General features: G+C 36.7%; 1 protein-coding gene across 4 annotated transcripts in view; it reads left to right on the forward strand.

The window, feature by feature from the left end:
* The window catches only part of LOC121856597 (solute carrier family 2, facilitated glucose transporter member 1-like), a 92,637-nt gene extending 77,983 nt beyond the window's left edge, over positions 1-14,654 (forward strand). For all 4 annotated transcript variants that reach the window (XM_042352226.1, XM_042352227.1, XM_042352228.1 and 1 more), the window contains 6 exons: positions 1,382-1,533; positions 4,506-4,746; positions 5,103-5,274; positions 6,504-6,691; positions 7,532-7,951; positions 9,316-14,654. In XM_042352226.1, the coding sequence (XP_042208160.1) occupies positions 1,382-1,533; positions 4,506-4,746; positions 5,103-5,274; positions 6,504-6,691; positions 7,532-7,951; positions 9,316-9,468 (1,326 nt within the window). In that variant the 3' untranslated portion in view covers positions 9,469-14,654. The remainder of the gene's footprint in view (positions 1-1,381; positions 1,534-4,505; positions 4,747-5,102; positions 5,275-6,503; positions 6,692-7,531; positions 7,952-9,315) is intronic.
* The last annotated feature ends 649 nt before the right edge of the window (positions 14,655-15,303 follow it).

Here is a 15,303-nt window from a genome sequence, read left to right on the forward strand (position 1 = left end):
CAGTACTATGATACTGAATAAATGATTCTGAGTACATTTTAAGTTTGTCAAGTTTGGGTGAATATTAAAACAATAAATTGTTAAGAATATAGCCGTACAGTACAGTACGTAATTGTATATTTGTATTAACAATTTGGTGCAGTGTATAACCATCTTTTTATACAGTACATGTACAATACTGTTCAGTGTATCATGCCAGATAATAGGAAGAAGGAATCTGATATTACACAGTCTAGTACTGTACCTCCACACAGCACTCTTGTGTTGCCAGGTTAAGATTATACTTGTCACGCCTACAACAAGTATCTAAAAAGAATTATCCTTAATAATTACCTGCACTTGCTTAAAAAGAACTGAATCTGTGATGTTACAGCATACAAGTTCAGCAAAGTCATTTTTGTTGGAACAAAACCACAAAAACAAACACGTACGTACAGTAGTGATACTGTACATTCAATATACTGTACAGTCGATCAAAAAATTATATGTACGGAGGAGTGCGATGAATTAAAACAAAAATAAACACTGTGACTCTGGTTATCTCGGTAGGGTTGTCAAAATCCTTTGTCCATTAGCTCATAATTATTGTTTAACATAGTTTTGTAAGATAGTTTTCTGAACGGCTACACCCACCCATGCCATGCCATCAAGAAAATAGGAATAATATCTATACATCCATTTTTGCCAAAGCACTTTGTCACTATTGAGTCCAAACTTCTTCTCCTGACTCTAAAAATGGTTAAAATATAACCCGGACAAGCAAGACAGACAGAAAGAAAATAATTGGGGGGTGGTCTGGTGAAAAATGAACCAATACTTAAAATGTAAAAAAAAATGTGTAACTGTAAGAGAGGCAGTGTCAGTTGGTGAAGGAAGCCACATTCCAGTATTGTACACATCACAACTGTACTGTAATTTTATATAACTCAGCATTTCCCCAAATTATTTTTTAGTAAATTCCGAGAGTATAGCAGTGCCAAATTATAAAAAATTCTGAGTTACCAAGGGTTTACCGTATTAACTAGGTTAGTCTATCGTTGAAAATATATTAATTATGAAGCTCTTGTTTATCGAAAAATGACACCTCGATTCTTGTTACAGCATGTCAAGTTTTAGATGTTTTATGTTCTGTACTGTTGTACGGTCTTATAAACATTTATTTTGTCTATTATGACTTTTTTATGGGAACTTAATTTTCTGCCATTATACTGTATTCACTAATTAAGAAAATATACAGTACTGGGTGACTATAAATTATTTGGCTTATTTAAAACTTAGTTGAAGATGTTTCTCTTTTTTCTTGTTATCTCTGTATTAACATCTTGTTCTTCCTCATATAGCTTGTTATCTCTTTGTGTTAACGTCTCTTTCTTCCTCACAGATCATACGTCATTGGATGAATGTGACCAACAATGAACGCAGTGGAGAATATTTCACTGAGACGGAACAGACCATGGTAATTTCCATCATGGTGTCAATCTACTGTGTTGGCGGCATGATTGGTGGTGCTCTCACGGGCTTCTTTGCTGAGCGGTGAGTTATTTTTTCTGTGTATATATTTGACTTGCATTTGATAAATAGATAGCTATTCAATCAATAAAATCACCATACAACTCAGCATGTATATATACCCAATGCAGGGGGTCCCTGACTTACGAATGTCCGCCGATACGAACGAGGTCCCATAAGGTAAATTGATTTAAGAATCCGACATAAGTACAATTTTTTCGTAGTATTTACATACGAGAATTAGTTTACGTGGCATAGAGGGGAGGCGGCGCATGGGGAGTGATGCGTCGCACCCAACCACACGCCTTGAAGGATCATCAGTAGACTTTACCCTCACCGCAGTAACGTGTGTGATCAAGTGCAAACTGTTGTTTTTTGTTTATTAACTCTCTTTTTCTGCCCTCATCACAGCTCCCAGATACAAACCTGGTGTAAATGATAGAAGTGCATCCAAGAAAAGGAAAACAATTACAATGGAAGTGAAAGTTGATGTAATTAAGCATCTGAAAGTTGATGTAATTAAACGTTCTGATTGGTAAAGTGTTAGGCTTCAGTCAGTCAATAGTCTGAACAAATTTGAAAGACAAACAGAAAATCTACACCAATGCACTCAACTGTGATAACAAAACAAAGAAGTGGATTGTTAAATGAAATGGAAAGATTGTTAGTGAAATGCATGTAAGATCAAAATCAACGGGATTTGCCTTAAGTCTAGCCTTCATTCAGGAAAAAGTGAAAAGCTTGCACGCTGACTTGAAGGCTAAACGTGGTGGTGAAAGTGATGGGGAAGATTTTGTTGCTAATAGGGGGTGATTTAGCCAGTTCAAGGTAAGGGCAAATGGTGTTTGGAAAAAACACTGTTAGGGAAGTAACACAGACAGTGGTAGACCTTGGGAACCAACTCCAGCTTGATATTTATGAGGAAGATGTCACACAGTTGCTTGAGTCTCATGCTGAAGAATTAAGCAATGAGGACCTGATTGAACTGGAGAAGCAAATTTTGCCAGAGGATGTAGAGGAAGCTGAAACTCCAGAACCAAAGGGCTTCATTACAAAAGAAATGGCAGATGATTTCAGGCTTATTGAATAAGGATTGTTAAAATTTAAACAGCAAGAGACCAACACAACAAGGTTCACCAAGATTCATACAGGTATTACTGAATATCTACAATGCTAGAGAGAGATTTAAGACAAAAGTCTTTATAAAGTTTCAGTTTAACCATCCCAATAATGCCCGTCACTCCTACAATGCCAATCTCTACATGCTGTACTGTATTTTGTCATTCAATTTCTTCTTTTCTCTTAAATTAAGTGATTTGAGATATATAAAAGGACTTAGGCTATGATAAAGTGCACATAGTGTATGTGTTACGACTTAGAACATCCTCAGGAACAGAACCCGTTCCTAACCCGGGACCCTCTGTATACTGTACTGTAAAGACAATGCAAGTACAGCATACAGTTCAGTATGTAGAGTATATATAACCAGCATACATATCGACAATGCTCGTCATGGGCTCGTGGGCCGTGGGTTCGAATCCTGGCGGGTTGAGGTGTTGATTGTGTATATATATATATATATACAGTATACAGTATAGTATATACAATGCAGGTATACAGCTCAGCATGTATATATAGGTAGTATATATACTGTACTCCACATATAGACAATACAGTACAGTATTCAGCAAAGCATGCATACAAACAATGCCGGCATATAATTTCCAATGTATAATGTACTGTACTTAAAGCAGGAATACAAACAATAATAAACAGTAAGGTAATTCGGCCAAGGATAGCCAACAAAACCATCAGTAGGTTCGTCTGCTTAGGCTTGCTATTAAATAGTGCAGTAATAATGAATTTACAAGAATAAGATTTATAATTTATTGATGACTATAACAAGTAATACTTTATGTGAAGCTTATTAATGATGGGTAACCATCTGTTGGCATAAGGACCTTACTGGAAATAAGCATCTCGTGGCTTTGTCGACTATCCTTGGTCAAATCAGTTAAATAACAATTGTAAAGTACACTGTACTACAAGTGGTCATATCATAGTAAAGATAGAAAAGGAAAGTACAGTACAGTACTTGTATATTAACCCCCAGCTTATTTCACCTGATGACCACGGGACATTACCTGTGGGGCTTAAGTTAGATTAGTGTTAATATTATATTGTGAAATAGCCTGGAAGGCTAATCTTCAGGTGTTCCTTTATATCATCACCACTGAAAGGATTTAACCATCATCCTCAAAGGGTTAATCTTTTGTCCTTAAATGGTTAAATTATTGTCCTCAAATGGTTAAGCATTGTCCTCAAATGGTTAAAGTATTGTCCTCAAAGGGTTAAAGGCAGCTTCACACGACCCTGTTTGGGCCATTTTCCCTAAGGATTGTTACTTTTCTCATTGCACCCCGTCACATGCATAAAGAATCAGTACGCATCTTTCTTCGTTCATGAACTGTAAACCCAGGCGCTCCTAATGTAAAGTTGAGAAATTTTATTAAAAATGTGGTGCTGAATAATTTTAAAGTAAAATTTAGTTATTTTACTTGGTTCAATATTTTATTTTATATAACTGTCTTCAATATTGACTATGGATCTTCATTGCGTTTGGTGTGAACGATACTGTACGTTCTAGGGAAGATGACAACTTGTGAGAGAAACAATAGAAAATTTTCAAGTCGAGGTAAAAACTGGGAGAGTGGCGCCGCAAAAGTATTAAGTTTACTTATCGCCATTAATGTAAATAGTGAAATTTAATTATCAAAATTATAAGAAATTTACCGGATGTGCAGTAAAGTGCTTAAATTACCAGTACAGTACTTCTCTTATGAATTACAGTATTCACATTTTGTGTTCACCCTTATGGCTAATAATTATCATGACCTAAAGGAGTCAGGCATAATGTTCACAATTAATTCTTATTCTGATGTTTCATGGTAAAATTTCACATATAAATATTGTTAATTGTTATTTTTTATCGGTAGGTTTGGCCGTAAGGGAGGCCTCCTCTTGAACAACATCTTTGCTCTCGTGGCAGCCGTGCTGTTTGGGTTCAGCAAAATGGCCAACTCTTACGAGATGCTTATAATTGGCCGCTTTGTGATTGGCATCAACAATGGTCTTAACGCTGGCCTCTGTCCTATGTACTTGTCTGAAATTGCTCCAGTCAACCTGAGAGGGGCAATAGGTACAGCTTACCAGCTGGTCCTCACTATTTCTATTTTGGTGAGTACTATATTGTACAGTATTGTTAAATGTTCTGCTATGAATTCATAGTTTATGAAATGAAGAACATTATGTTTTTTGGCCATTTGTCAACTTATTTCTATAATAACTGAAAATTTTAAATACTGTACACACGTAACAGTTATTGATAATTTCTTTGCATTACCGTATATTACAGTACAAGTACTGTTAAATGCTTATTTTATTTACATTATACAGTAATAGTTTAGATGGTGGAAATTGTACTGTTCTGTAGTTAAGAGAATTAATATGCAAGTTAAAAAATAGCATCTGTCTAAAATCTTGATAGTTTTCAATATACCTGTACACCATACTGAACCAGTGTTGGTTGTTAGTTCTCACAGATCATGGGTTTGGACACCATCTTGGGCACAGACGACCTATGGCCCATCTTACTGGCTCTCACTGGCCTGCCAGCCATCTTTCAGTTGGCAGCATTGCCAGTTTGCCCAGAATCACCAAAGTTCCTCCTAATCACCAAAGATGAACCTGTAACTGCTCAGAGGGGTGAGTTAAACACATTTTTAAAAACTTTATACATTTCTTCATCTATCATACTGTTTATTACCAATATTATCTACATTATGCAAGTTGTCTTATACAGTATACAGGTACTCCTCGACTTATGACCACCCGGACATACGACCACCTCAGTCGTACGAGAATTTTGTCAAATTACGTATCTTCGAGTCCCAACGTTAGTGATTGCGCTGTGTACTGACAAAATTTTCATTTGTAATTCACTTTAAATTAGCTGGCAAGCTTAAAAGTGAGAGTTTTGTGGTGCTGAGATGAAAAAGAGACACCCATTTTAGATTTTCTATGTATTATTTAAGCATTTGCGACTTACGACATGGATTTGGGTCCCTAACTCAGTAGTAAGTCAAGCAGCAGCTGTAGTACTGGTTACTCTGTTAGATAGTAAGACACATGTGTCCCTTAGTGGTGACTGTTTAGCCAGTGCAGTTGTCTGGTTTTCTTGGATTATTCCTTGACACTGAGTCATACAGCTCTTTAACTTCGGGTGTTTTTGTTGTGTCTTCTACACCACAGGGCACCACAAATTCATCCAGTTGGAAAAAAATGGGGGTGTTCAAGTGCAGGACTTGCCATGTTCCTGCCTTGTGTACCAAAAAAAAATCTACATGGCCTACCTAATGGGCCCTCAGGCCACATTCTACTTCATGCTCTTTCGCCCTGATCGGCCTGTTAGCCACTTGGTAACATATCTGTCACGTACTGTAATGGCTCCAGAATGTATCCGAACCGGCACCAATGTTGGTCAAGTTTGGTCTTGATCGAGTTCACACTTTCTGGCAGATTATTCCAGAAGTTGACAACTCTCACTCAAAAAGAGTTTGCCCTGACACTCGACTGAGTAATGTTCTCTTGAGGTATTTATAGACCTCTATTAAGTCACCCATTGCCTGCCTCTAGCATAAGCTAGGGATCGTCTAGGTATCTGAATGACCTTCTTGTAAGACCTATCAGCTTTGTTGCTTGATTCACATTCTTTTCACAATGATCCAAGAGCTTCAGTTAGTTGTCAACATGTACACCCAGGTCTTTTTTACACTTGTTCTCAGTTAATGATGTTTCTTCTTTCTGTTGGGACATGTGATTTGCCTCCTCACTATTGGTAAGGAGTGAGAGCTATTGTATTCCGTAAAACTCAGTTCATAAAAACCAATGTCAGTATTGTACCGAGGCACAAGTTAATTATCTTGTTTCCTCAGCACTGACATGGCTCCGGGACACCACAAATGTACAAGACGAGATGGGAGAGATGCGCAACGAGGCAGAAGCCTCCAAACTGGTGCCATCTGTGTCCTTGCGTGAAATTCTGACCAACCCAACCCTCCGCATCCCTCTTGTAATCTCCATGATGATGATGATCGCCCAGCAGTTGTCTGGAATTAATGCTGTAAGTAAAATTATCTTTTCATCGCCCCCTTCAAGGGAGATACATTAAACGTCACTGCCATCTGTCTGTTTATCATTAAACTTTTGTAGAATTGGTACACTGGTAATTTTCAATAGAATTTCATGCCTCACTGTAACTTTTGAACTGTTGAAGAGAATTTAATTACAATACAACAATTAGGCACCGGCATCAAAAACAACTATATCCCCCTGCATTAAACTTTAAAGTCTGGGATAAAAATATATCCATGTACTGTATGTACTTAAGAGCTTTAACCCTCTATGAAGATGTTACAACATATGTGCTGTTTGCATTGTTCCTGTTTACAGGGCCAGATTAAGCTTAATAGGGGCCTGAGGCACAGATCAACTTGGGGCCCCCTACCCTCAAGGTATATATATATATATAGCAAGAACAAAATATACCCAAATTTATCAATGATTTCATCAATATTAAGCTTCTGCAAAATAATGCATTCAATGTTCATAAGAGACAGAAAATTGAGACGCTGCTAGGACATCGTTGAACGAAGTTCATGCTTTATACGCTTCAACTTCGAGAATGTTTGGATTTGGGGGCCCCTTAGAGTCGGGGGGCCTGAGGCCAGTGCCTCAAGTGCCTCATGGTTAATCAGGCACTGCCTGTTTCAATCATGGCAGTAGGACTTGCTTCCATATGTTTTCCATGAGTGTATGGTGATTACATTGGTTATATTAACATGCACAGCAACAGGTTGAATTTATTTTCACCATCTGGGAAACTCACAAGAAAAAATTATCCACTTAAAATGAATTCTTGATAAAAAAATAAGATAATAATAAATTCTTTTGTTGCTTACAGGTCATCTTCTTCTCAACTGACATATACAAGTCTGCCGGTCTTAGTTCTGAAGCTGCCTTGAATGCCACCATCGCTATGGGTACGATGAACGTACTCATGACATTTGCCTCCCTCGTCATGGTGGAAAAGTTTGGCCGCAAGACTCTCATGTTGGCTGGTCTGAGTGGAATGCTTGTTGATGTGTTCCTTCTCTTCATCTGCCTCCTCTTGAAGGATGTTGTCCCCTGGATCAGCTACTTCTCCATATTCCTTGTGATCTTCTTTGTGGTGATGTTTGCAACTGGTCCTGGATCCATCCCATGGTTCTTCGTCACTGAGCTCTTTGCCCAGAATGCTCGTCCCACTGCTTCATCCATCGCTGTTGCAATTAACTGGACAGCAGCCTTCTTAGTTGGACTTGGATTCTTACCACTTCATGAAGTAAGCTTTATAATATTCATAATTATCTTCTGACTTGACCTTGTAAAGTAATTCAACAAACACTGAGAAATAATAATAATCACTACAATACAGTATACAGGGTGACTACGAATGATCTTCCTCATTTCAAATATTTATTACAAAGAAACTAACAATGTTAGAACAAAAAGTAACATACATGATTACAAATCAATGACTAAAGTTTTTTTTTTTTTGCAATCTACATTTTGATAATGCAGTGAAAAAGTATCTGAATAAACAAATACCCAACCATTGGATAGGACCCATTAATTGGCCACCTCGTTCACTTGACCTTACTCCCCTCGACTTTTACATTTGGGGTAATGTTAAATGTTAATTGTTTGTTCCACCAATGCCAACATTTTTGGAGCAGTTGAAGAACAGGATACAAAATGCTGTTCTTGAAGTTAATGTCGATATCCAGTACTAGAAAATGTATGGAGGAGAAACAGAATATCTATTTTGATGTTTGCAGAAATATCATAAAAAAAAAATAAAAAATATACAGTATATATATATATATACAGTCAACCCTCGCTTTACGCTGTCCCACTTTACGCGTTTCCACGTTTACGCGGTACCCTGCCGAAACCGGAATGCTCACTTTCCGCGGTGTGTGTACCCTTTTACGCGGAGAGCGGCGCGAGCACGGTGCGCACAAGGTCGCCCAGTCATCAAAACATTACCGAGTTCTTCACCCGCCACCCACCACAGCCGGCCCAAGTCAGTGATAGTGATAATTATAGTGAGGATATGGACTTATATGGCCTTTGAGGGGTTTGACAAAGAGGCCCTGCAAGCCTCTGTGGTGGATAGTGATACAATTGATACAAGTGATACAGGTGAGGGCCAATAATCTGCCCTCTGCCTCGGAACCAACCCCCCATCCCCGTGTGCCCAGCCATCTTTTCTACTAATGCAAGTGTTAAAAAACCTAATATTATTGATATTTCTCTTAATTATTAATTGTGTGTGCATACCATCATAAAGTTAAGATAAAATTTTTACTACAACATAGTTGTGTGTCGTCAAAAAGTGGAGTTTGGGGGTCGGGCCAGTCTCTATTGGAATTAATCCCATATGTTCTGTTGTTCACTTAACGCGGTTTTCACTTAACGCGGTACCCTGTGGGTTCAATTGACCGCGTTAAGCGGGGTACTACTGTATATATATATTGCTTTGTAATTGTGTAGGTTACATTTTGTTCTACCAGTGTTAGTTTCTTTATAATAAATATTTGTTATCAGGAAGATCATTTGTAGTTACACTGAATATGTAATGCAACAAAAGATTATTTTCACCTGTACTGAATATTAAGCTAAAATTGTGTTTTGTCCCAACAGCTGGCGGGTCCCTATGTGTTCCTGATCTTTGTGGTGCTTTTGATCGGCTTCATCCTCTTCACCTGGTTTAAGGTGCCCGAGACTAAAGGCCGAACCATTGACGAGATTACCGCAGTCTTCAAACAAACAGCGTATGGAGCCAACAGTGTCTGAAGCTGTGGAAAGCTCCTCACCTAATTATAACATACCAAATCCTACACTAAATGACACTTAGGATAGGCACACAAAATATGTATATACATACAGTACAGTAGATATCTGCAGGTTGTACATGTGCTGCATTGTGAACTTATACTGTATGAAGGTGTACAGTGAAAAGCATTTTTAAGCACTGCTTTATGTGCGGTGTTGGAAGTTGTGTCCGAGTCAAAATGTTACATGGTTTGTCTCCTTGAACTGGCATAGTACAGTATTGTACTCCTTCATGAGGGATATGAAGAGAAAGAAATTATTTTACCAGCCAGGTTATAAATATGCTGTAAGCAACTCAACAGGGAACATTAGATGTGTTTCTTCATCTAGGAATTACAGGTGTACCCCAAAAACCGATGTCCTGTTGATAGCTGATTCGTATAACCGATGAGTACATAAAGGGGAAATACCCCACAAGTCTTTTTGATAGCCAGACATCCGACGATCAGGAGAGGAATGGCAGAGCCGTTTTGAGTTTGACGGGTGGTGGCGTGATGCAAATTCTTGCCACCTGAGAGCTCTGCACACTTCCCTGACTCATTCCTGCCATCTTTGCTCTTGTTTACACTTACTACCGGGTATGTGTCTGTGTATTTTCGTTATTTCTGACTTAGTGTGTTACTCAACCATGCATAAGTGTCCCAGTGATAGTTCCTCTTGTGCTGGGCAGCTTGATGTGATGTTATAAAGAGTGGTGATGGAGCAACAAAGAGTGGTAAACTTTAATGTGCAACCTTAGACTGTCCTCAACACAGGTAACAGTTTATGTTTTAGTGCTTATTGTGCTTGCTTTATATTCTTGGTTGACAGTGAGCAGTACAGATATATCAAGGGTAATATGGGAGTTTTGGGAGGGTGGCCGGTCCTTAACCCCCTGAATTTGTTATGTTCTTATGGGATTAATTGTTTCAATAACCGTTGATTCATTGACCAATGACTTTACCCGGTCCCTATAAGCATCAGTTATCGGGGTACACCTGTATCTTATAATTCTTCAAGGCCGATACTGTATAAAATATATTATCATTAAATTTGATACATAATTAAATGTTGTGATGCCATGCCATAATAACTAAACAAGTTGTTGAGCAAATGGTCCAAGAAGGAGCCAGTTATGTGCTGTAATGTCATTTTATTCATGTTCACAAAAGATATTGATGTCTGCTTCCATTTCTGTATGGTGAACATATTTTCTGCTTTATATATATATATATATATATATATATATATATATATATATATATATATATATATATATATATATATATATATATATATATATATATATATATATATATATATATATATATATATATTGAATATGATGTTGAACATATGTTGAAAATACAAAGTTGTGAAGAGATAGTTGGACATTTTGACACAGTACAGTCATTACCGGAGCTTCCTTCCTAAAGTGTGTGATATGGGAAGATGTATGCTTTATGTCATAGGATTAATGCAATATTTTGCAGCTTTGATGAAATTTTTTCAAGTAAATTTTTTTTTCTGTGGCTGCATTGTCTGTGATGTTACTATGAAATGTTGCAGAGTATAATGGGAGGCCAGCTCGTCCTAGAACAGTATGGACAAATGAAACCAGTTCAATTATATTTTTGTAATGATCCCATTTGCCAAATACTGTACAGTACATGTGTACTGCATGTCAGGTGTATTGCCTATGCAGTACTGTTTTGACACTACTGCATACAACAGTGATATGTAAAGTACAATTGTATGAACAACAGTAGTAATTTTTTTGTCAGGAATACAGTATTTTCTCAAAGGACATTGGTGGTAAGAACTGGAGGTAGATATACAGTACGGTACAGTGAGTGATGCACAACAAAGGTGACGAAACAAGTTGGTTAAACTGTGAAAGTAATTTGTACACACACACACACACACACACACACACACACACACACACACACACTGTACACCATAGTTTTTGCAAAATTTAATAACCACTTATAATGTATTGTACAGTAATATATTAAATTTAAAAAAATCATTTTTACAGTAATGGGCAGTTTTAATCTGCAAAATATTACTCAAGTTCCCACTGCAGGTACAGCATTAACTAATAATCCTCAAATTTTCTCAGAACATGACATTTATGATAGTTATTGTTTCACCAAAATTATATAAATAGTTTTAGAATCTGTCATCTACAGCAGCTACAAAAGAAAACATTTTAATCTGGTGTTGAGCAAATCTCATTATTAATATTGTACCAAATAAGTGTCATGTAAGATTACAGTGCTACTACTGTACCATTTAGCAAGTAGGCAACAAATACAGTACTGTAATATGATCTGACATTAGAGGAAGGCAACCTCAGTTATCAGTGGGTGTTACAGGGATCACCACAAGCATGTGGGGCTGCCATCATTCTGCCATGATTCAATTTTTGGTGCCATAGTAAAATTTTCATTTACCATAATTCAAAATTGGCAAGTCAGTGAAAAATTACTCATATATTTAATGCATTTTTCAGTTTTCCTGGTGACAGCAAATGGTATTACTTCTTATACAGTAATGTACTGATATCTGAGGTACCAGCTGTCATGTCGGTGTATTAAGCAGTAACACTGTTTCCACACTTAATTTTCTTCTGTGGTGATTCCTGGTGTTGTATATCAGTGTCCACATTTTGTGACAATGTGGTTTAGATTTTTCAAGTCATTAGAAATCTCCAGTAAGTGTTCTTAACATCTGTGTTTCAGAGATAATGAATGGAGCCTTAAGGCTAATCATAATGAAATTTAGTTTAATTTCTAGATATTCATTCCTGTTTCCGTCTAGTCAAGTGTATTTACAGCCGGAATATGTCCTTTAACATATAGTAATTTATGTTAAGATTCATAAACTCATAAGAATGTAATTTTCACATCATTATCATCATATCTCACTCACAGGAAGGAGTAACACAATACAGGGGGTCCCCGGGTTATGAACGGGTTCTATTCCCGAGGACATTCTTAAATCGGATTCATATGTAAGTCAGAACACATGCTACGTGCAAACTGTATTTACAGAACAATGTTTAAAATCGCACTATATCATACCCTAAGTCCTTATATACATCTAAATTCACTTTATTTAAGACAAAAGAAGAAATAGAATGACAAAATACAGTAAATGAAAGTAAAAAATAAATCATCAGGTAAATAAAATACTGTAAATTTCAAGTTTAACCCTGTTCGTATCAGCGAGCGTTAGTAAGTTTGGGACTCCCAAGTATACTACAGTACATATATATCATCATCATCAGTGTTCATGATCAAGAATATATTAACAACTTCCTCACTTTCCAAGCTAAACAAAATGTGACCTTTAAGTTACAGTAAATGTCTTTTTTTCTGAGCAAAGGAAAAACCTTCAGAATGTACTTTCCTACATCCCATCCAGTCAATGCAAGAGGCTCAACATTCACCAGGATGTCTGGAAAAGAGGACCATCCAAGGAACATTTCAAAATGTCTCGGCAAAACAGAACCAGTAGTTTGTGAAAAATTAAACTCACAAAGAGAAAGACAATGATGATGAATGGCCAACCATAGTAATAATCTGTGTACGTAGATGGGCTTAACACATGCAGTATCTGACTTTTGGTTCCACAAATTTACTTATGGTTACAAGTGTATAATATTGAGTTTACAATTTTCATGTACTGTATTGTACATTACATAATGGACATTACAGACAAAACCAATGATGGTGCAGACTATTATGGGCAGTTGTTGTTGCATACAGAGATGAGGTTCTTGTGTGATATCCAAGTTAAGTGTTGTCTGTAAATTAAGGTTTCAGAGGAAACTCTCATTTCTGTCCATTTTGGGCTATCTATATTTATTACCACAGACATTTTTTTATAGTACAAATAACAGCATGCACTTATGATCAAGAATAGCCAAGAGTAAGCTTGCCGTGTTTTGGAATTAATAAGTCAGCTACCATGTACAGTAGCTAAAAAAATTATCTGTGTATACTCTGTGTGAAACAATATGAGACCATGGATGATAGATACTGGGATATCATGTCATCTCCTTATACTATGTGATAGTAATCACTTAAACATTTATTTTATTCTTATACGCCAACTCACCACCTGTATTGGATACGGAATGTCAGTGGGTGAAGACATGCATACCAACCCTCCCGAAACATCACGAGTTTAACGTATAATTTTGGAAGTCATCGGACCCAACCTGTCAGATACTATTTTTTTAGCTACTGTACATTGTATGTAGATTAATAACTGGTGGACATGTCACTATAGCTTTGGTTATTCCATCATAATCTTACCAACAGTTATTATTGTGTACTTTTAAAGTTTATAATTGTATTAATTGCACAAAGCTACTTTATATCACGATTGCAATATTACTGATGTTATCAAATACAGTACTTTTATTAGGATGAACGGAAGAAGGAATTTTGTTATGCCATTAGGAATTTGAAAGGAATACAGGGTACAACAAACCGTGTTGTATCTTGTAACACATCTAGCACATGCAACTTTATTATAAATAAATTCAGCATTTGTAAATATTCATTATAATTAGTTACACATTCATACATTGTTTTCAAGTTAAGATTATCTTTCTTTGGTAATAATAAGTCCTAATTTAAATTGGAAGATGCCTGCCATTAAAAGGAAATGCATATCATAACTGTATAACTGGAGTCATCCATAGTCACTCTTGAAACACTCATGTTCCTTCTATGACAGTACAGCAGTGTTAATTTTTTACATTATTAGTTACTTTTTCAAAAGATGGTGATAACTGCAATGTTATCTAAGTTCTCAGTTAATGCACCTTATGTTGGAACCCCCTGAGGACAATAATTATTGTTATAAATATTGCAGTTATTAACATTTTGATTTCTTTCTTGTACAATATAGTACTGTACTAAGTTTTATTAGAATATAAAGAATTGAATGACCTGTACCAATTGGAAACAAGAAATGAAAAATATCATTATCATCACCTCATCATTTCATTGTGAAAAATGTCATGATCAAAACAATATTTTTTTGATAGAGGGCATGTTTTAGTTATGATAATATATGGTAGGTGTTGTGTGCATGTACACGACACTGCAATCGTGTACAATAATTGGAAATACAGTACCGTTGAACAATACTATCTTTTTTTACCCTTAAGACAAATGTAGTTTTCTCCTGTATCCATAGTTTTCTTAAAATAATATATATGACAAAAAAATAAATATTATACCATCTTCATGGTGTAGATTAATACACAGTATAGTCTTCATTTACGCGGTCAATTGAACCCGTGGAGGTCCGCGTAAAACGAGAAACGCATAAACGAAATAACAGAACATACTGTATAGGATTAATTGAAATAGAGACTGGGCCGACCCCCCAAACTACACTTTTTCCGACACAATAGTACATTGTACTAAAAATGACATCTTAATTTTATGATGGTATGCATACACAATATTTACGAGAAATACAGTCGCCAGCTAATGTCCATTCAAATAATGGACTCAACCCTAGGGTTGCCATATCTGAACATTCAAAAAAGAGGACGTTCCCGAAGACATCATGTGCTCCCCCCCCCACCTGGCACACACTTTAGCGCTATGTAACCTTGATGCAGCCGTGACCGTTTTATGCTCTGGAAAAGTACATCAAATCGTAAGCACTAGCTGTGGCACCAAGCGACAAACCCACAACAAAGACTAAGATCAAACACTGTCACTGCAGGTTAAAGACTGGCCAACCACCGGTCACCGTCATAGTCGTCGGCACGCGTAAATAATA

This window comes from Homarus americanus, unplaced genomic scaffold (assembly GCF_018991925.1).
Source record: "Homarus americanus isolate GMGI-L3 unplaced genomic scaffold, GMGI_Hamer_2.0 scaffold26591, whole genome shotgun sequence".
NCBI lineage: Eukaryota > Metazoa > Arthropoda > Malacostraca > Decapoda > Nephropidae > Homarus > Homarus americanus.